This window comes from Ovis aries, chromosome 9, assembly GCF_016772045.2.
Source record: "Ovis aries strain OAR_USU_Benz2616 breed Rambouillet chromosome 9, ARS-UI_Ramb_v3.0, whole genome shotgun sequence".
In the NCBI taxonomy this organism is placed as follows: Eukaryota; Metazoa; Chordata; class Mammalia; order Artiodactyla; family Bovidae; genus Ovis; species Ovis aries.
The window spans coordinates 38,987,503-39,009,485 of record NC_056062.1 but is presented as its reverse complement, the minus strand read 5'-3'; the positions used below and the strand labels follow the sequence as shown (position 1 = coordinate 39,009,485).

Below are 21,983 nucleotides of genomic sequence, written 5' to 3'. Positions count from 1 at the left end.
TATATCTTTGATCTATGTGTTTAGGTTTTCATGGTGACAGATACCTTATAATAACTAGAAATAGAAATTCCATCTTTAGTGATAATACAGTATGGGGATCTGAGAAGAGGTCTTAAGGTGCTATTAATTAGCAGAAATCTGAAGCACACAGTCTCAAAGCAATTAAGGCTGTTAATTGAATATGTGGAGGCACGGTGGAATGGTTCATATGTTGTTGGGCAGGGTACCCTAGGCTGGCAGAGAGCAGTTACATTATACACATGAAGTTGAAAAATTCACAGAGAACAAATATGGGTAAATATACATTTGTCTAGTAGTTAACTAGATTTATAAATGGTGATACATTGTGGGCTATATGCAAATTTGTCTATGAGAAGCAAAATCCAGCATTAACTATTCAATCTTTCAGCCTATCTGTGGGGAGATATGGCATATGACATATGGCATACCTTTTACTCATGGAAAACCGAGCTTTTCCAGGAGATTTTGCTGTCTTCTGGTTTGGCAAACATCTCTATAACTCACATGCTCCTTTAAATGAAATTGGTGGTCACCCAATGGCTGCCACCTAGCATCCATGCAATTTTGGGGGCAGAGGGGAATGGACATTGTTGATGAGCTCAAGGTCTCTAAGCAATCTTATTAAGATCCTCCTGGGTTCTGTGAGTTGCAGCATTTGATGAACCTATGAACCTACTTCTAAAAAGAAACTTGATTGAAATGTTCAAGACTGTGAAACTCATTATCAGAGAAATGCAAATCAAAACCACAATGAGGTACCATTTCACGCCAGTCGGAATGGCTGCTATCCAAAAGTCTACAAGCAATAAATGCTGGAGAGGGTGTAGGGAAAAGGGAATCCTCTTACACTGTTGGTGGGAATGCAAACTAGTTCAGCCACTATGGAGAACAGTGTGGAGATTCCTTAAAAAACTGGAAATAGAACTGCCGTATGACCTAGCAATCCCACTGCTGGGCATACACACCGAGGAAACCAGAATTGAAAGAGACACGTGCATCCCAGTGTTCATCGCAACACTGTTTACAATAGCCAGGACATGGAAACAACCTAGATGTCCATCAGCAGATGAATGGATAAGAAAGCTGTGGTACATATACACAATGGAGTATTACTCAGCCATTAAAAAGAATACATTTGAATCAGTTTTAATGAGGTGGATGAAATTGGACCCTATTATACAGAGTGAAGTAAGCCAGAAAGAAAAACACCAATACAGTATACTAACGCATATATATGGAATTTAGAAAGATGGTAATGATAACCCTGTATGCAAGACAGCAAAAGAGACATTGATGTATAGACGTCTTTTGGACTCTGTGGGAGAGGGAGAGGGCAGGATGATATGGGAGAATGGCATTAACACACGTAAATTATCACATGTGAAACGAATCACCAGTCCAGTTTCGATGCATGATACAGGGTGCTTGGGGCTGGTGTACTGGGATGACCCAGAGGGATGGGATGGGGAGGGTGGTGGGAGGGGTGTTCAGGATGGGGAACACATGTACACCCATGGCGGATTCATGTCAATGTATGGCAAGACCAATACAATATTGTAAAGTAAAATAAATAAATAAATAAAACTGAGATTAAAAAAAAACAAAAACAGAAAGAAATAAAATGTTCTTTTTAGAAGAACTTAAGTAGAAAGTGGTTAATATTTGGGACAGTGCTCATTATTTTTAAAGGCTGTATCTATCCTCCATTCCCCTCTGTCCTGCCCCCCTACCCCCCACCCTCGTCGTCCCCCATGCATGTTCAGTCGTGTCCCAGTCTTTGTGACCTTATGGACTGTAGCCCGCTAGGCTCTTCTGTCCGTGGGATTTCCCAGGCAAGAATATTGGAGTAGGTTGTATTAGGCACACAGTCTCAAAAATGCGAGGTTAACCTGCCCTAGGTTATTGACTGGAACAGGAGGCTGAAGTCATTCACTCTGGATTGAGAAGCATATTCAAGAGATGACTTTTTGGAGCAGGAAAGTTCCTGTTTGTTATGTAATGTGTGCGTTTCATTATTTACACTATTTCCCCGGGCGATTGGGAGCTGTGTACACAGCCAGCTGCGTCCGAAGCAGCAACCCAGGCTTGAAATAAAACTAAACAGCCTTCTTTTATTGCCTTTCACTCCTTATGCCTTTTTTAAATGGAAAAATTTCCCTAAAATACTTCTCTAGATTAAAACAATTTTTTTTTTCCCTTAAATATTTGGAGGAACCAGAGGCTTCCTGGAAAATTTTCCGTACTCGTTTCCACTGGTCTCTAAGGATGAATTAAATTAAAAAGTGAATATTCAATGATAAAGATTCGGAGCGGGAAAGTTTTTTGGTTTTGGTAAGGGGTTTTCAAGCCCTCTGTCATCGGGGTAATTCATCTCTCTTCTCCCGACCCTCTTCGTTCTTTGTGGTATTTCCTGGAGTCAGATGACAATACAGAAGGGTAAGGAGCCCTGGCCAAGGGTCTGCGCACTGGCTGCTCAGGGTGGACCCCGGGGTTCTGGAAGGAAGGCGCGGGAGCGGACTGTGTGTGTGTTGGGAGGCTCCGGTGTGTGTGTCGTTGGGGGTGGGGCGGGGTCCGCCGTTTCCACGGCTTCAGCCCGGAGCCCCGGCCTTTCCCTGCGGTCCACCGCAGGCCCGGCCCGAGCGCAGGGGCGGTCCCTCCCGTGCCAGCCCCGCCCCGGTCGGGTTTATAACCTGCCTGCTCGCGCTCCTTGAGCCGCCGCTTCTCTTGCGCTCCTGCTGGAATCAGGCTGCGAGTTCCCGGCCCGCCGCCCGAATCCACGTTGCCCTTCACCGCACGCGCTCACACTCATCCCCGCTCACACTCATCACCCTCTCACGCGCGCTCACACTTACGGGAGTGCTCCCCCTGGAACGCGCGCTCACACTTCCCCGCTTACACCCGACTCGCGCCCTGAGCGCTCGCCCTGCAGGGGCGCGCAGGCACCGCGGGAGAGAGCGCCAAGGGGACCCTCGGCCTCCCCATGGCTGACCTGAGCTTCATCGAAGATTCCGTGGCCTTCCCGGAGAAGGAGGAGGATGAGGAGGAAGAGGAGGAAGGTGTGGAGTGGGGCTACGAGGAAGGTAACCCGCCGCGTGTCCGGAGGCTGGCCCGCGGGGTGGGTCCCGCTGCTCTGGCGCGCTCCCCGCGCCTCCGCCGCCCCTCTTTGCCACGTGGGTCCCCGGCCGGTTTAGGGGCAGCAGGTGCTCCAGGCAGAGCAGGCGTGCCCATCACCCGCGTGCTTCTCTGGGAGCCCAGTCTTGGTGCCGGGCAGCGGTTGGCATCTGTCCCCGTCCGGTGGGCGAGCCCGAAGGCTGCGTTGGTGACAGTTCCGTCTGGCTAGTAGCGAGAAGAGCAGCCTTAACGCTGGAGAATGCAGCGTTACTGAAACTCTTATTTTCTTTCTTTGAAAAAAACATTCTTTGGTTTACAGCGTTGTGTTAGTTTCAGGTGTACAGCAAAGTCATCCAGTTATACAAACGCATATATTCACTCTTTTCCAGATTCTTGTCTCTTACCGCGTACGTGAAACTGTTTCTTGCTTGCCTGCGGGGGGAAAGTATCTATTTGAGCTACTGAGTTTTCTAGAAGGATGCTGACACCGTTCTACTTTTTCTGAACAAGTCCTAAGTTTTTGAGCTGAATCAGTGGGCCTGGCAAGATGGGGATTGACCTTGTATAAAAAGTTTAGTTTCCTAAATGTATCCCTGAAGATGTAGGATAACTCCTAATGGAGCTAACAACTGGTACTGATGTTGACTACATATCTGCAACAAATATAGAGTTTATAACTTGTATTATGCAAACATGGAAAGAGTATTATCTACATATGCATAATATATAGGTATGTGTATATAGGAGTATGTGTGTGTGTGCTCGGTTGCTAAGTCGTGTCTGACTCTGCAGCTTTATGGACCATAGCCTGCCAGGCTTCTCTGTCCATGAGATCTCCCAGGCAAGAATACAAGAGTGGGTTTCCATTTCCTTCTCCAGGGGCTCTTCCCAACCTAGGGACAGAACCTAGGGTTAGCATGTCTCCTGCTTGGAAGGCAGATTCTTTACCACCGAGCCACCCAGGAAGCCCTGTATATATGAATATGCACACTTCAAAGTACTGTTTATGAAATTTTTACTCACTAGCATTAGATTTTTGTTTTTTGACTCACACTAAGAACACTGAAAGTTACAGGAATTTTCCAAGTACTTAACATAATTGAACTAATGAACAGGAAATTTTTGTGGTATTGTTTCTTTTTCTAATCACTTAAAGATGACCTGAATTTCCTAGAGCCATAAATTAGTACCTCTATGTAGGCAAATAGAACATTTTGTTAGTCTGGGGCTCCGGATGTGATATTTGATAACATTAGATCATTCAACCTATGAATGCAAAAATGCACACGCTTTATTAATACCATGTCTTCTATAAAGAGACAGTCATCATTACCTTCTTAATAATGGCAAGGATCATAAAAAATGTTTAAACTAGTTTTCGCATGTTAAATTTTGCTGTAACTTATTTTTTCTATGCATTCTAAGTTTGCTTCATTTTGTCCGTAGGTGTTGAGTGGGGCTTGGTGTTTCCGGATGCTAATGGGGAGTACCAGTCTCCCATTAACTTGAATTCAAGAGAGGCTCGATATGACCCCTCACTGCTGGATATCCGCCTCTCCCCAAATTATGTGGTCTGCCGGGACTGTGAGGTCGCCAATGACGGGCATACCATTCAGGTTATCCTGAAGTCGAAATCAGGTATTTCAGATGTTTCTGTGTGCTTCTTATTAAACTAGAAGTCATTGCCAAGCCAATTTAGCTTGTATGACCTTAATGGTAGAAATAACCTAGCTCTTTTGTCAGGATACCTTTATATACCATAACGTGCATTTTGGGGGAATTATTTCCTGAAACATTTTGAAAGGATGAAATTTTGAAGGTGTCAGTTGGTTGTCCCATGTTATATGATGTTATTGGAACAACCTTAGTTGGTCAAATTCCAGCTCTGTGAAATTTGAAGAGAAGTATATACAAATGTATGATGCTGAAGCTCCAGTAGTTTGGTCATCTGATGCGAACAGACGACTCATTGGTAAAGTCCCTGATGCTGGGAAAGAATGAGGGCAGAAAGAGAAGAGGGTGTTAGAGGATGAGAGAGCTGGACAGCATCACCGATGCAATGAACATGAACTTGGTCAAACTCTGGGAGCTGGTGAGAAAGAGAGAGGCCTGGAGTGCTGCAGTCCATGGGATCTCAAAGAGTTGGACATGACTGGGCGACTGAGCAACAACATACACAAGTATATGAATCTTCATTTTGTCCAACGTGTTGATTAGCTCAAATCATTTAGATAATTATAATTCCGTCTTACTGCTTTGTAAAACTGAAGATTAGCATTTATTGATATAATTTGGCATCCAAGATAGACTTTTCAAATTAAATTTACTATATTAATATATAATTATATATAATATAATTAGTAGTAATATTAATATAATTAATATGGCAAGAAGAATTTTAATTAATAGCAGTCAAAATCAGTCTCTAAACTCAGTGAAAGATTTAAATGGCAAACAAAACTCTTTTATTTATTTTTTTTTAACTCTCCCCCTCCCTTCTGAACCTATTTGAGATGGATCTGAAATGTTTTTTAGAAAAACTATTGGATAATTACCAAGGAAATTGCTTTTTTGCTTAAATATAGGGAGAGAGGAGAGCAGAATATTTTAAAATTAGCATTAATTTCTGGCTTTTCATAGTGAATACTAACTATACTTCTTGGGAAGAACGTAAAATTAGGAATGTGTTGAAATATTTGGGAGTATTTAATAAATAGAGATCAACTGTACTCAAATTAATTCTGAATTGATAAATTTGATATTTCAAGCCATAAAATCTTTCGGTTTAATGTTAGACAGGGCAGGTGTTGATTTCCAACTATGAATATTTTATTCATTGTGAATATTCTTGAGCTTTAACTTAGAGTCTTCCCGGCTACTCTGAGTCTAGACAAGGTATGGATATTTCCCAAAATAGAATCTAAGATGTAGTCAAAGAGACAGAGTCAGATATAAACTCAAACTTAAGTCAGGTTTTTTTTTGGGGAGGGCTATCTATGATGGGACATCATGTATTAATTTTAAAATACATAGTAAAATTATTGAATGCTGACTGTCCTGACATAAAAAACATGTTAAGGTAATGTTGGTATTACACTGTAAATTGTATTGGTTCATGTCGACATACCGTTTCATTTCTGTAAATAAACATTTCCGTATCTATACAACTAGCATGCATTTCATATTAGGGGACCGTGGTGATTGAATGTTGGTTTGTGTACAGATGGCTAAGATGGTTCTTGAAGATTCCTATTAATGAAGACACAGTCCTCTATGGTGTCAGTGTAAATGCAACCTGGTGTTCTGAAAGTGTCACAAGAGTACAGAGGAATGAACAAGTCCAAATGCTGTCAATTAAGACAATTTCATTCCTGCTTGAAGATCAAATTTACTCCATCACACTGAATTTGCCATTTTTTTCTGGTGCCTTCTCAAGCATTCACAATTTTCTGTGGCCCCCTACTGCGCCCCCAAACAGAGCCCATCAAGCATTGTTTCGACTGTCTGCCCACACGGTCCTCCCCTGACCACCGAGGAAGAGCTGTCTGTGTTTCTGTCTGGGCCTGTTTTGGCGCACACACTCTGACCCCTTCCTCCAGCCTCTTTGGAGACCTTGCTCCGTCAGATGCCTGTCTCCTTTCTGCCACTACAGTCATTTCTTCACTGTTTCTCCCTTTTCAGTATTTCTCCATACTGAAAAAAAAAAAAGTAACCAAGAAACCTGTGTCTGGAGCAGTCTATATTTACCCAGGTTCCATCCTGGGGTCGGGAAGATCTCCTGGAGGAGGAAATGGCAACCCACTCCAGTATTCTTGCCTGGAGAATCCCATGGACAGAGGAGCCTGGTGGGCTATAGCTTATGGGGTCACAAAGAGTTGGACATGACTGAGCAACTGAGCACAGGGGAGTTTTGCCCCCCATTGTCCCTGTATACTTAAATTATAGTTGTTATTTAAATTCAGTGTTTTTATTATTATGACTGGGCAACTATTGTTTCCAGCGGAGGCTATGTTCTGTTTCCTTCATTGAATAATGTGGGGGGCCCCCACCCCTGGCGTTAGTGTATTTTTGTTTATTTGATTTTTTGTGTATCCACCATGGTTTCATTTCCACACTCTGACGGCTGGCAGGCATATCTTCTCCCAGGACATTCAGCAAGCCCTTTGAAGTCCTTCTGTCCCTCACATCCACCCTTCTCTCCTCCAGCCCACCGGGACTGCCATTGCCTGCAGTATGCTAGATCTCAGGCCTAGGAAGTCCATTGACTCTCTGTGTGTTCAATCCCATGTTTGCTGGATGATCTGATCCTCTTTTGAGACTGTTCCCTCCTTTCAGAGAGTTTTTGGTTTATTCCCTCCCACAGTTCATCTAGTAATTTGCTGAGAAGAAGGGCTTATGAGAGTAAATATTTAGATACCTTGTGTATCTGTGTGCTGGGTGCTTGGTGAGCCCCCAAATCAAAAGATAATTGTCTTTTATTTCTCAGGAGCTTTCTTGTATTATTTAATTGAGAAGTTTTCTGTTTTTTTTTCCCCTCTTTTTCCAGTAACTCTTTTTTTTAGTCTTTTTTCTTCTATTTTGTTAGATTTCCTCAACTTTTATCTTTCTATTAAACTTCTACTCTCTTGTATTTGTCTAATTGTCTTATATTTATCTCTAATCTGCTCTTAAATTTTTAATTTCTAAAATATGGTGCTTATTCTATGAATTTTAAAAATTTAAAAAAAAAAAACTACCAGTGTTTATTTCTTGAATACAGGATCTTTTTTTCTGGTCTCCTGGGTTTCTGTTTTATTTTGGGGTTCTTCTGTTTGTTTTGGCCTCTCTCTTTTATGCCAGAGGATCTTCTCAAATGTCCAGTGATCTTTGGCTCTCTGTTCACGTTTAGTAATGGGTCTAAAAGTCGAGTTAGAGGCTCTGCATGTGGGCAGGGATTGAGGTCTGGTGGCTGTCACAGTAACGTGGTTATGTAGGAGCAGGCTGTGTTGTTAGAGGAGCCTTTGTGGGTTTATGGATTTCTCTGGGGGAAGCCATGTGATGGCTCACACCTGGCTGTCCGTATTCTGGTTGTTGGTCGCAGGTGAAAAAGTGTAACCAGAGGGTACATCCATTATAGTTAATGAACCTACATTGACACCTCATCAACCCAGAGTCCATAGTTTACATTAGGGTTTGCTCTTGGTGTTTTTGAGCTTGAACAAATGTTTAATGACATGTGTCCACTGTTGTAATATCATACAGAATGGTTTCACTGCCGTAAAAATTCTCTGTGTTCCTTCTGTTCTGTCTCTCTCCCGAGCTCTTGGTGATCACAATACTGTGGCGATCCTTATACTGTCTCCATAGTTTTGCGTTTTTCATGTCATGTGGTTGGAATCGTACATTTTATAGGTTTCTGCTTGCCTTCTTTTGCTTGGTAGGAATGCATCGAAGTTTCCTTGGATGCTGTTTTTTTTTTTTTTAATAAAAATTTTGTAGAATAAGCACAATTAAAAATTTTTGAGGGGGACTTCCCTGGTGGTCCAGTGGTTGAGCCTTCACTTCCAATGCAGGGAGTTGTGGGTTCGATCCCTGGTTGGGAAGCTAAGAGCCCACATACCTTGTGGGCAAAAAATCAAAACATAAAATGGAAACAGTATTGTAACAAATTCAATAAAGACTTTAAAAAAAGGTCTGTATAAAAAGTCTTAAATGTTTTTTTATTTTGTATTAAAAAAGAGTACAGAATTACTAAAAGAAGTTACAACAACTGTAGTGTAATTTAAATACTTCTACTTATTAAGTGAAAGCTTCTAGCATAATCCCTATGGTATAGTTTCCTTAGATAAGCGTGCTTAGTCGCTCAGTCGTGTCCAACTCTTGAGACTGCATAGACTGTAGCCTGCCAAGCTCCTCTGTCCATGGGACTCTCCAGGCAAGAATACTGGAGTGGGTTGCCCTTTCCTTCTCCAGGGGATCTTCCTGACCCAGGAATCGAACCTGGGTCTCCTGCACTGCAGGCAGACTCTTTACTGACTGAGCTATGAGGGAAGCCCTTAATAACTCTATCTGGGGTTTTAAATTTGAGAGATGTCATGAGCACAAATCTTTCACTCCAGACCTCCTCCTGAAAGTTCCCAAACCAAGGTCATTGGTAAGCTCCTCATCCCACGATCAAAGGACCGCTTTAAAATCCTTACAGTACTTTGATTCTGCTGCATTTGCAGTGGAATTTTTGGAAACTCTCCTGTTGGTCTCTGACACACCAGCTCTGGAGGTTTCTTCTTAATTTTGACTACCTTTCTTCTGCTGGTTCTTCATCCCCCATTATCCTTAATTGATGGAATTTCTCAAAGCTTCTTCCTCGACCCTCTTCTTGAGAAGAAAATAGTCTGATTGTGTAGGTGATACAATAAGGCAGCAGATGAGATTAGCAAGGTGACCAAATCATAGATTCACTGAATGGGTTGGCCCCTGGAGGCCACCATTCCAGCCCCTGATCTCAGACCCTCTGGCCAGTAGCTGCATTCCTTCAGCTTGAACAGCTCAGGAAAAGATATCCATGCCTCACTGAGAGAGGATCCATTTTGCTTTCGAGTGAAACCACATCAAAAAGTCCTGGGATCTCCGTCATCACTTCTATTGTGAAATTCTGGACCTATACAGAACACATGTAATTGTACTTTCTTTTTTTTTATTTTTAAAATTTTATTTTAATATTTATTTTTGGTTGTACTGGGTCTTCCTTGCTGCTTGCAGGCTTTCTGTGGTTGTGGCAGATGGAGGCTACTCTCTAGTTGTGGCGCATGGGATTTTCATTGCGGTGGCTTCTCTTGTTGTAGAGCACACACAGGCTGTAGGGTGTGCGGGCTCAGTAGTTGTGGCACATGGGTGCAGTTGCCCTGCAGCATGTGGGATTTAGACCTGGCATCGAACATGTGTCCCTACATTGGCAGGCAGACTGGAACACCAGGGAGGTCCTGCAATTGTCCTTCCACATGACATTCTTTAAAATACTGACTACTACCATCATACCGTGAAATTGTGATTTTTCCCTTTCCAGACATAATTATTTCCTTCAGCTGGTCCTCAAATGATAGCCCTCCCTCCATTAATACATATTTATTGATCATTTACTACCTGAAATACAAATTATCTTATCTCTTCTTAGAGCAGTTCTTGTAAATGAGGACAACTAGGAGAGCAAAACTTGAATTTCTTAATGATAATATTTATTATTAGCTGACTCTGGGGAACTTGAATTATCTGGACTGTCATCTTCATCTGCTTCACTTTGCTTATAGACCCTGTTTAACTGGCCTCCTCTCCCTCTTGTTTGATGTTAGCACTGTACTTATGAGCTGATGATATTTATTCTTTAATGTGAAATAAAGCTATAGGTTAAAAGCTAAGGACTGGTAAAAATGTTAATTGTTGCTTTGAAGACTTCAAATGTTAAAAGAACTGATTAATAACTATTTTTTAGAATGTTTTATGAATACATTTGGGGTTCCTTAAAAATTAAACTGAGGTCATAAGGTCTTTAAACCTATTGCGAGGTGCTCTTTGATGACCCAGAGGGATGGGAAGGGAGTGGGAGGGAGGCTACAGAGGGTGGTGATATGTGTGTACTTGAGTTGATTCACGTTGTTTACAGCAGAATCTAATAGAACATTGTGAAGCAGTTATACTTTAATAAAAAATAAATTAAACGTATAGAGAGTGAACTTTAGGGACCTCTGATCCTTTGGGGGATGCATCAGGGGCCATTGGCATTGGTCTTCCTGAATCTGGGGTCATGACTCCATCAGACTCTGTCTCCTGGTCATGCTGTCTTTGCCTGGCTGTGGCTGTAGGTTTCTCAACAGTTGGGCTTGCCCTTTGCTGATCTACCATCTATGCAGACCTAGGAGTAATATTTTGATCCATTTTTTCTTTGGCTGTGCCTCATGGCATACAGGATCTTAGTTTCCAGACCAGGGACGGAACTGGTACCCCCCCTGCAATGGAAACAGAGAGTCCTAACCACAGGATCACCAGGGAAGTCCCAGACTTGGGAGTAGTATTTTAAAATGCAAAAATATTAGCCCACTGCTTAAAAACTAGAGATGATTCTCCAAGATGAACTCCAGCCTGTCTGCATGGACTGCCATCTGCCCACTCCAACCCGGCTAATTTCATACCTTGAGGTCTGCCTTTGGTCATTGCACACCTCTGACTTTATTCTCTTGGCATCCATTCTGGCCATTTCCCACCTCTGAGTCTTTCTGAGCCTCTTCTTTCTGCTTCTAAAGTACAGTTTCTCACTTCTGCACTTAGCTTACCCTTTAAGACTTCCTTAGCTGTTACCTCCTCCGTAAAGTCTTCCTGACTTACTTTCTAACTCCTCACCTCCCCCCACAATTCCCGCCTTTGGTTTTGGCTTGGATCCTGCTGGGTTCTAACTGCCTTGTGCATTTTCCTCTGCTCTTTTTTTTTCTTTTTTCTTTTTTACTTCTGTCCTTAGTCACGTCTGATTGTTTGCTACCCTTTGGATTGTAGCCCACCAGGCTCCTCTGTCCATAGTATTCTCCGGGCAAGAATACTGGAGTGGGTTGCTATTTCCTCCTCCAGGGGATCTTCCTGACCCAAGGACTGAACTCCTATCCACTGCATTGCAGGTGGATTCTTTACCTGCTGAGCCATTGGGAAGCCCCTTTCCCTTCTGCCCCGATGCAATCACTTTTAGTTCCTTCAGCACTGAGAATGCTTTGCCAGTACAAGGCTATATCCTTCCTTTTACACACTCAGTGGTCAGCACATGGCCAGGCATGGAGTCCATCTCAAAACATGTGTGTTAAACTCGAATGAAATGAGGCGGACTCAACCTTTGAACTCTCTGGCAAATCTGTTTTCAGCAAAGGGTTATAGAAGCTTAGATAGTTTCAGGGGAGTGTATATGTGCCATGTCTCCATGGGATTCTCAAATTTTGCAGAAGCTTCTGAAAGGAACTCTTATGTCTATAAGCGTAATAGCCATGCCTATCAGAGAAAAAGCGTTCACGACAGTGGAGGTGGTAGCAATGATAACAGTGTATCCGGTGTCCTTTTCACAAGTTTGTTATTCTCAGGAAATGCAGCACATCATCAGTGTGAGTTTCATGTTTCATTGTAATTTTATTGAACATGGTGATACCACAACTAATAAACCTGCCATAGAGTGACAAAATATCACTCAGCAAAGTTGATATTCATAAACGCAGGATAAGTGTTCCTCTCTTGGTATGACTAGTTTTCTTGTAAAGCAAGTAAATGGTCCAAAGGAAGAATAATGCTTTGAGAGGATGCTGCCAGATGGGTGAAATAGAGCTGCTATTTATTTGTAGTCTGTAAACACAATCATTTGTGGGAGATGAACAGGTAATGGTTTTACCTGGAACCTCATAAAATTCTGAATTCAGGATATTGTCAGTTTTTATGGCTTTGCACAGCCCTGTGATTTTAGTGTGGTTTAACTTTGGATTATTTGTCTGCAGCAGAAGTGAAAGGTACCAGAACCAATTCTTGGCTGACAGCTTCCCCTTTATCACCTCTCCCTGGGGACCAGGCTTGGTTAAAACACTTCCCTTCTTTGTGTTCCTTTTCAACCCCATTGAAAGTAAGACCCTGAGGATCTGATTTCATTAGAATTTTCTTGAGCATGAGGACCGTGTAATGACCAAAAGTGAAAGTGTTAGGTGTTCAGTCGTGTCTGACTCTGCAACCCCATGGAGTGTAGCCCACCAGGCTCCTCTGTCCATGGGATTCTCTAGGCAAGAATACTGGAGTGGGTTGCCGTTCCCTTCTCCAGGGGAGCTTCTCCACCCAGGAATAGAACTTGAGTCTCCCACATTACAGGCATTACAGGCAGATTCTTTACTGTCTGAGCCACCAGGGAAGCCCTGTAATGACCAAATAAATATCACAGTAAAAGTCTGATCTTCATAAATATATACATTTGCATTTCATCGCAGAAGGATGTAAGATCCATGAAGCCAGTGAGTTTTGTCTGTTTTGATAACATCCATATATCTTAAACACCATGTACCTGCTACAGTGTTGGTGATCAAAAAGTATTCATTGAAGTATTTTTCAGTGAAACCCCTGTGGGCCCGGAACTTCTCCTCGATAAAACATACATCTGTGCAGTTTGAATTTTCAGGGCATTTAAAAATATCATCTCAATTTCCAAGTTTTAATCTGAAGAAATATTGGCCACTAGGCAGATGGAAGCCTAGTACAGGTGAAGCTCAGATCTTTCTTTTCTGCCCCTGAACTCACTAACAGGATCAGCTTCATCCACTGCTGTAATAAAATACTAGTGAACTGCTCTGTAACGGTTTCAGAAACTCTGTGTGTGTGTGTGTGTGTGTGTGTACCTGATGAAAACGTTTTGGGGAAAGATATTTTTAATCCTCTTTGTTTCACAATCCTATCGTTTCTTTTCGCTAAGCCTCATCCAAGACAATTTTCTGCTCTTTTTAAAGAGTGCGGTGTTAGAATAGTGCCTCTCCCCCTCTCCCGGCCAACCCCATGAATGCCCCAAAGCCTTGGGTCATGTCATAGACACATAGGGTGAAGGATGTTTCCATTTCAAATGGTGCAGGCTGGGGGGCAGCAAGCAAGAGACTGATTCGATCTCAGGGAGGCAGCAGTGATCAGTGGCTTGAAGTAGGATCTCAGTTCCCTGCCCAGTATTTTGTTGCTTCAAGACTAGATGTATTTTCCATCATCCTTCAGAGTACCCTTGTTTGGGACAGAGTTCTTGGTTATCTCCGGAAGTGAGACACAGAGACAGGGCCCCATAGAACTAAAATTCAATATTTTAAATATTGTGAATATTTTATCACAGTTTTATTTGCATTTATGTGACACTGGATGATAGACAGCTTTTTAAAAATAGCAATTTCATTGTTGAAAAACCAAGTTGGCTTAATAATTGGCTTCATGGGTAATTATGCCAGCTAACATCTGTTCTCTCAATTGAAAGTGTTCTTGTGTAATGGATTATCTATAAACAATGTTTAATTTAGTGATAAGTCTATAGAAAATTATTGGTCAGTCTGAGACTCAGGTCATATTCTTGTCTCCTGATCAATGCTAGGTTTGTCTCAGGGGAAACTGTGATAGCTGCTGTGTTTATTTCCTGTCTGTTCCTATGCCTAAAATATATAATAAGTTAACATATACATGTCATTCTCAAGTATTTTAGAGTTTTTGAATGTCTACTGTATCAAGATGATAGTATGAATTCATCCCACAGTAGTTAACACTCTCCTCATTTTGACTATGTGAATTTAATCTGTAGAATTTATGAGACCTCTTAGCAAAAAATGTCCCCAAATGTTTATAATGCTGTGCCAATGAATGTGTTTGAGGTGTAATTAAATATAACTTATTTTCTTTCTTCAGTTCTATCAGGAGGTCCATTGCCTCAAGGACATGAATTTGAGCTGTATGAAGTTAGATTTCACTGGGGAAGAGAAAACCAGCGTGGTTCTGAGCACACAGTTAATTTCAAAGCTTTTCCCATGGAGGTAAGAAGAACAAATCAGCTTGAACAACACCAAAACTTTGTTGTTCGTGTAGAGTATTTGGTGATTTACTGAAAATGATTTAGTTTCCAAGTAGCTGTGTAGTTCTTGAATTTTATCAATTTATGTTAAAATAAAAAAAGTCCTCAATAAGCTTTAGGCAGCAGAAGAAACTTCCCATTAGCCTTAGTGGGCCTGGAGAATGCGCATGGGCTGTTGGTTATAAAGGTAATCTATGCTATTAAGTTTCATCATAGTATTATTATTGTAAAAATTCTGCAGATTCAGCAGGTCACTTTTGTGGATGCTATGAAAGACGATAAGCAGAAAATAGCTTTGGAGAAACCTCAATGGTAATTAAAAGTCTAGTTTAGCTCTGATTAAAATTGGTAAGTTGATTTATTCATCTCAAGCAATTAGGGGGGAGAGAGAGATTTTTAGAGAGTTGTTTTGTCTGAAGAAGTCACTCTCCTACTACCCTTCTTAGTTAACTCCTGCTCTTCTTCAATATCTAGTTAGCATGCCATTTCTTCATGAGACTCTTTCTGAGTTCCTTCCCAAAGCAGAATTAATTTCTCCCTCATCTGTGCTCCCAGTTTCCTTGATAGATGGCTGCTGAGGCACTGATCTCATGCATTTGTAACCTTTAGTGTTTAAAGAGTCCTTCTCACTAACTGTGGGCTCTTGTTATGGATTGAAGTATTTGTGATTTACCACCCCCCCTCCACCCCCCCCTTCCCTGCTCAGTTCATATGCTGGGAACTCTACCCCTTCATGTGATGAAATTAGGGGGTGGAGCCTTTGGAAGGTGATTAGGATTAGAAGAGGTCATGAGGGTGGGGCCCTCATGAATGGAATTCGTGCCCTCATGGACTCCAGAGGGAGCTTGCTTCTCGTTGCTCACTGCTGGGTGATGGACACAGGACCATCTCCAAGCCAGGAAGCAGGCTCTCACCAGGTTCCCTGATTGTGGACTTCCAGCCTCCAGAGCTGTGAGAAATAAATTCTGTTGTTTAAGCTACCAGTCTATGGTAATTTGTTATCACAGCCCAAGCTAAGACAGCCTCCCTCTCACTCTCTGTGTTCCTTCCAACATTGAGTCCAGGGCCAGGATCATTGAGACAACCCATGTTGGTGCAATTGACAGGATGCCTCTGTTGTTCATATTTCTTTCTGTAAGGACCAGAGTTCTCTCCTGGGAAATAGCCCATCAGTGACAAGTAATGGTATATTTGAGGGGCCATCAAAATGCCAGTCTTCCTGTCTGTCATTCCCAGCTGCATGTACTGCAGCATGGAATTGCTCATGACCAGAGGCCACTTCATATCTACCTCATTGCCTGGAAATCACTGCTGTTTATATAAGTGATACATGTACCTTAAAGAATGAAATCAGAGAAAATATTTCTCAATGTTGCTTGAATAATCATTAAAGAAGTTTTCTTTTGAAAGCTCAAAATATCCCTTCCTTAAAAAAAAAAACTCAGGATCTTAAAAGAAATATTAAATGAAAAAAATATTATGTGTTTTGAGGATGGAGGGAAAAAACCAGTTGCAGTGTGTTGAATAGTATGTGTGGTATGTGAAGTGAAGTGAAATTGCTCAGTCGTGTCCAACTCTTTGCTACCCTGTGGACTATAGCCTACCAGGCTCCTCTGTCCATGGGATTTTCCAGGCAATAGTACTGGGGTGGATTGCCATTTCCTTCTCCAGGAGATCTTCCCGACTGTGGGATCAAACCTGGGTCTTCTGCATTGTAGACAGACGTTTACCATCTGAGCCACCGGGGAAGTCCTAAGTGGTATGTGATACTGAGGACAATAACAGGAGATACTTCTTTAAGGCCTTGATGGGCGACGTTGGGGCTTCAAATGTTACCTTTCTAGGGGCTTTTTAACTCAATGCCCACAGATATCCTCTCACTTCTAGTGCCTTGAAACGGTTCCACCCCATCTCTGTGTCACCTCTTGCTGCTGCCCTATCCCCATCCAACGTGAGAAGGAAGAGTTCATGCCAGAACATATGAAAGAAGAGAGAGGACCAAAGACAATTCCAAATAAATAAATCTGCAGAGTAGTCGAGGGCTTTGGAGGGACAGAAAAACACTGGGCTGTCATCCTGCCCTCTTTGTGTTTGAAAAGCTCCTCCATTTCAACCAGCCTTCAAAGATATATTGGTCTAATCAAAAGTTTAAGGAGAGATGGGAGTCCTTGGGAAAGCACCAACTTCTGGATGAAGATTCAGTGACTTTGCTTGTGACACACGAAACTTATGGCCTTGGGAAGTTTTATTCGCTTAAGTGAGTCAGAGATATGTGCTTTTCTCCCCAAAGTCAAAAAGAACTTCTGGATCAAGTGTTCAGACTGGTCCTACTACTTGATGAAGGTCTAACTGTCCTGGTCCATTAAGCACAGGTAATGGTTTGTGCTGAGTGGAGATTAAATTCTGGTTTTGTTTCTGCAGAAATATTTTTATGTTTTGAATGATGGAATTACTGACTGTACTTTTTCCAAAAATAGATGATGAATAATATTTGAATTCTGTGTTATCCCAGATTATCTCTGATCCAGTCCTAGAGAAATGATCTATTGGTCATCTGATGTTGGTTTGTAGTGCTGGGTCCTGATGAGTGCATCAGTGCCGTGGGTGCACAGAGTTAGAGGGAGGTAACTGTGAGTCAGGTGTTTGTTTTAATGGAGGCAGTGAAGGGTAAGCTGGGTTTTCAGGCAGAAAGGGCTGACTCTGTGAAAGAGAGAAGGACTCCATGTAGAATAGTTGAGGAGGGAATGCGATGCCTGAGTGGAGACAGGTAGATAAATTGCCACCATCCCCCTGTCCTGAACTGCCATCTATTTGGAGCATAACATAACCAAAGCAACAGTGGAGAGTGAGGGGACCAGGTACTGTTTGGGGTACATAATGTAAAAAAATTTTTTCTAGGACACTTTTGCTATCTTATTTACAGTTTAAGACTGACTTTAATCTTCAAAAGATATTTCAATACATATTTCCTTTTTGTTTATTTTACTTAAACTTAAATGGATGGTTTATTCAACAAACGTTGTAAACAAATATTTACCTTGTCTGTTGCATATAACATGAGGATAGATTTTAACAGAAATTCATCAAGTTTGCTGTTGACTTTTAAAAATTATGTGTGTATGTGCTCAATCCTGTCCAGCTGTTTGTGACCTCCTGGACTGTAGCCCACTGGGCTCCTCTGTCCATGGAGTTTTCCCAGCAAGAATACTGGAGTGGGCTGTCATTTCCTACTCCAGGGGATCTTCCCCACTAAGGAATTGAACCCTCATCTCTTGCGTCTCCTGCATAGGCAGGAGGATTCTTTACCACTGCGCCACCTGGGAAGCCCTTTTAAAGTTATAAATATAGGCCTAAAAGCAGTTCTGAATGTGTTTGATACTACTAGTAGTCAGCCACATCACTTCAAAAATTAACGCAATTTGTGACATTAGACAATTTAAACTGCAGCTCTTGTGCTCAGCAAGATGAATCAGCATGTCCTTTCTGCTTTTCCTACTTGAGATTTGAAGTTTTCAGAAACACGCATGCTTTCACGGCTGCCTGACATTTCTTGCCATGTTTTCATCTTGTAAACCAAATTCCATTATGAAGACTCCAGATTTCTGCTTAAATGACAGTGCCTTAACAAGAGATAAGAAAATTGTGCTGCATTTTTCTTCCTGTTACCTAAAACATAATGGGTTTGCATGTATTAACTATTTTTACAAGTGTCTGGGTGATGTCTACCAGCTTGAATTCTTACCGTGTGGATATTTTGCGTCATGATATTTAATCAAGACAGCAAATGTGAGTAGAAGGTTGTTGATTTAAGACAAGTATGGGATCTAGTCAAATTAATTCCTGTCTGTTTGTCCTTCTGGTGGCTATAGAAGCTTCATATTTTCTTTGGATGTCATTGGATGTCTTAGCTCTTGATGTTCAACTTTAATACTCTGTGAATTTTGTGATTAGCTTTATCCTTTGTGCATCCACCATATCACTAGAATTATTTATTGTATTCGTATTAATTTTCAAATCCAATTAATGGAGGAACTTCCAGATATTTAAGTTCAAATTCAACTTTCAGGACACGAGTTGTGTTTTAGTCATTTTGTACGTGGAGACTGTCATGTTCTTTGCTACTTCAAGGTAGTCTAGTTTGCTGCTGCTGCTAAGTCGCTTCAGTTGTGTCCAACTCTGTGCAACCCCATAGATGGCAGCCCATCAGGCTCCCCCGTCCCTGGGATTCTCCAGGCAAGAATACTGGAGTGGGTTGCTATTTCCTTCTCCAATGCATGAAAGTGAAAAGTGAAAGTGAAGTTGCTCAGTTGTGCCCAACTCTTAGCGACCCCATGGACTGCAGCCTACTAGGCTCCTCAGTCCATGGGATTTTCCAGGCAAGAGTACTGGAGTGGGGTGCCATTGCCTTCTCCGAGTCTAACGTTTAACTCCTGGTAAATTGCAATTAATCTTCACCCAGGGATCACTACACTCATACTTCTATGGGAGAGTACTTTTTAGGCATTCAGGTTTTGTGCCAGAGCAGCAAAATTAAGAAAAAAATCTGGGGGATGGAGAGATCAATAGTATAGCCAAGTTTTTTTTTCCCCTTCAAATAATATAATATTAGCTCTCTGTTCTCCCTATCATTTTGCAAAGAGAGGATCTCTAATTTAATAACTAAATGTAGGGAGAGTATGGTCTCAGGATAAACACCAGCCTATATGTTGAATAGACTGAACTTTTATTTATTTTGATTTCACATTAAAAGTTTCTTTTAAAAATTTATTTGAATTGGAGGATAATTACTTTATAATAGCGTGATGGTTTTTGCTTTATATCAGTATGAATCGGCCATAGGTATGCATGTGTCCCCTCTATCTTTTTTTTTTTTTTTTAGTTTTTTATTTTTTAAATTTTAAAATCTTTAATTCTTACATGCATTCCCAAACATGAACCCCCCTCCCACCTCCCTCCCCATAACATCTTTCTGGGTCATCCCCATGCACCAGCCCCAAGCATGCTGCATCCTGCGTCAGACATAGACTGGCGATTCAATTCACATGATAGTATACATGTTAGAATGTCATTCTCCCAAATCATCCCACCCTCTCCCTCTCCCTCTGAGTCCAAAAGTCCGTTATACACATCTGTGTCTCTTTCCCTGTCTTGCATACAGGGTCGTCATTGCCATCTTCCTAAATTCCATATATATGTGTTAGTATACTGTATTGGTGTTTTTCTTTCTGGCTTACTTCACTCTGTATAATCGGCTCCAGTTTCATCCATCTCATCAGAACTGATTCAAATGAATTCTTTTTTACGGCTGAGTAATACTCCATTGTGTATATGTACCACAGCTTTCTTATCCATTCATCTGCTGATGGACATCTAGGTTGTTTCCATGTCCTGGCTATTATAAACAGTGCTGCGATGAACATTGGGGTACATGTGTCTCTTTCAATTCTGGTTTCCTCGGTGTGTATGCCCAGCAGTGGGATTGCTGGGTCATAAGGTAGCTCTATTTGCAATTTTTTAAGGAATCTCCACACTGTTCTCCATAGTGGCTGTACTAGTTTGCATTCCCACCAACAGTGTAGGAGGGTTCCCTTTTCTCCACACCCTCTCCAGCATTTATTGCTTGCAGATTTTTGGATCGCAGCCATTCTGACTGGTGTGAAGTGGTACCTCATTGTGGTTTTGATTTGCATTTCTCTAATAATGAGTGATGTTGAGCATCTTTTCATGTGTTTGTTAGCCATCCGTATGTCTTCTTTGGAGAAATGTCTATTTAGTTCTTTGGCCCATTTTTTGATAGGGTCGTTTATTTTTCTGGAGTTGAGCTGCAGAAGTTGCTTGTATATTTTTGAGATGAGTTGTTTGTCAGTTGCTTCATTTGCTATTATTTTCTCCCATTCAGAAGGCTGTCTTTTCACCTTGCTTATATTTTCCTTTGTTGTGCAGAAGCTTTTAATTTTAATTAGATCCCATTTGTTTATTTTTGCTTTTATTTCCAGCATTCTGGGAGGTGGATCATAGAGGATCCTGCTGTGATTTATGTCTGAGAGTGTTTTGCCTATGTTCTCCTCTAGGAGTTTTATAGTTTCTGGTCTTACATTTAGTAAAGTTGCAGGATATAAAATCAACACACAGAAATCCCTTGCATTCCTATACACGAATAATGAGAAAGTAGAAAAAGAAATTAAGGAAACAATTCCATTCACCATTGCAACAAAAAGAATAAAATACTTAGGAATATATCTACCTAAAGAAACTAAAGACCTATATATAGAAAACTATAAAACACTGATGAAAGAAATCAAAGAGGACACTAATAGATGGAGAAATATACCATGTTCATGGATTGGAAGAATCAATATAGTGAAAATGAGTATACTACCCAAAGCAATTTACAAATTCAATGCAATCCCTATCAAGCCTACCAGCCACATTTTTCACAGAACTAGAACAAATAATTTCAAGATTTGTATGGAAATACAAAAACCTCGAATAGCCAAAGCAATCTTGAGAAAGAAGAATGGAACTGGAGGAATCAACTTGCCTGACTTCAGGCTCTACTACAAAGCCACAGTCATCAAGACAGTATGGTACTGGCACAAAGACAGACATATAGATCAATGGAACAAAATAGAAAGCCCAGAGATAAATCCACACACATATGGACACCTTATCTTTGACAAAGGAGGCAAGAATATACAATGGAGTAAAGACAATCTCTTTAACAAGTGGTGCTGGGAAAACTGGTCAACCACTTGTAAAAGAATGAAACTAGATCACTTTCTAACACCGCACACAAAAATAAACTCAAAATGGATTAAAGATCTAAATGTATGTCCCCTCTATCTTGACCCGCACCTCACACCTCCCTCCCCGCTCCACCCCTCCAGGCTGTCACAGAGCACTGGCTTTGGGCTCCTTGCATCACACATCAAACTCGCACTGGCTGTCTGCTTTACCTATGGTAGTGCATATGTTTCAGTGCAATTCTCTCAAATCGTCCCACCCTCTCCTCCCACTGAGTCCAAAAGTCTGTCCTTCACGTCTGTGTCACCTTTGCTGCCCTGCGTGTAGAATTGTCGGTACATGTTTTACAGTGTGTGTTGATCTCTGCCATACAACAAGGCAAATCAGCTGTTCAGTTCAGTTCAGTCGCTCAGTTGTGTCTGACTCTTTGCAACCCCATAAATCGCAGCACACCAGGCCTCCATGTCCATCACCAACTCCCAGAGTCCACCCAAACCCATGTGCATCGAGTCAGTGATGCCATACAGCCATCTCA

At 41.5% G+C, this 21,983-nt stretch overlaps 1 protein-coding gene across 3 annotated transcripts in view; it reads left to right on the top strand.

The window, feature by feature from the left end:
- Positions 1–2,732: 2,732 nt before the first annotated feature.
- CA8 (carbonic anhydrase 8) overlaps positions 2,733–21,983 on the top strand; it is an 88,084-nt gene continuing 68,833 nt past the window's right edge. For 2 of the 3 annotated variants that reach the window (XM_027972975.3, XM_060393434.1), the window contains exons 1-3: positions 2,733–3,101; positions 4,579–4,770; positions 14,542–14,666. In XM_027972975.3, coding sequence (XP_027828776.1) covers positions 3,002–3,101; positions 4,579–4,770; positions 14,542–14,666 — 417 coding nt within the window. In that variant the 5' untranslated portion in view covers positions 2,733–3,001. The remainder of the gene's footprint in view (positions 3,102–4,578; positions 4,771–14,541; positions 14,667–21,983) is intronic. The other variant, XM_027972976.3, reaches the window with a different exon arrangement.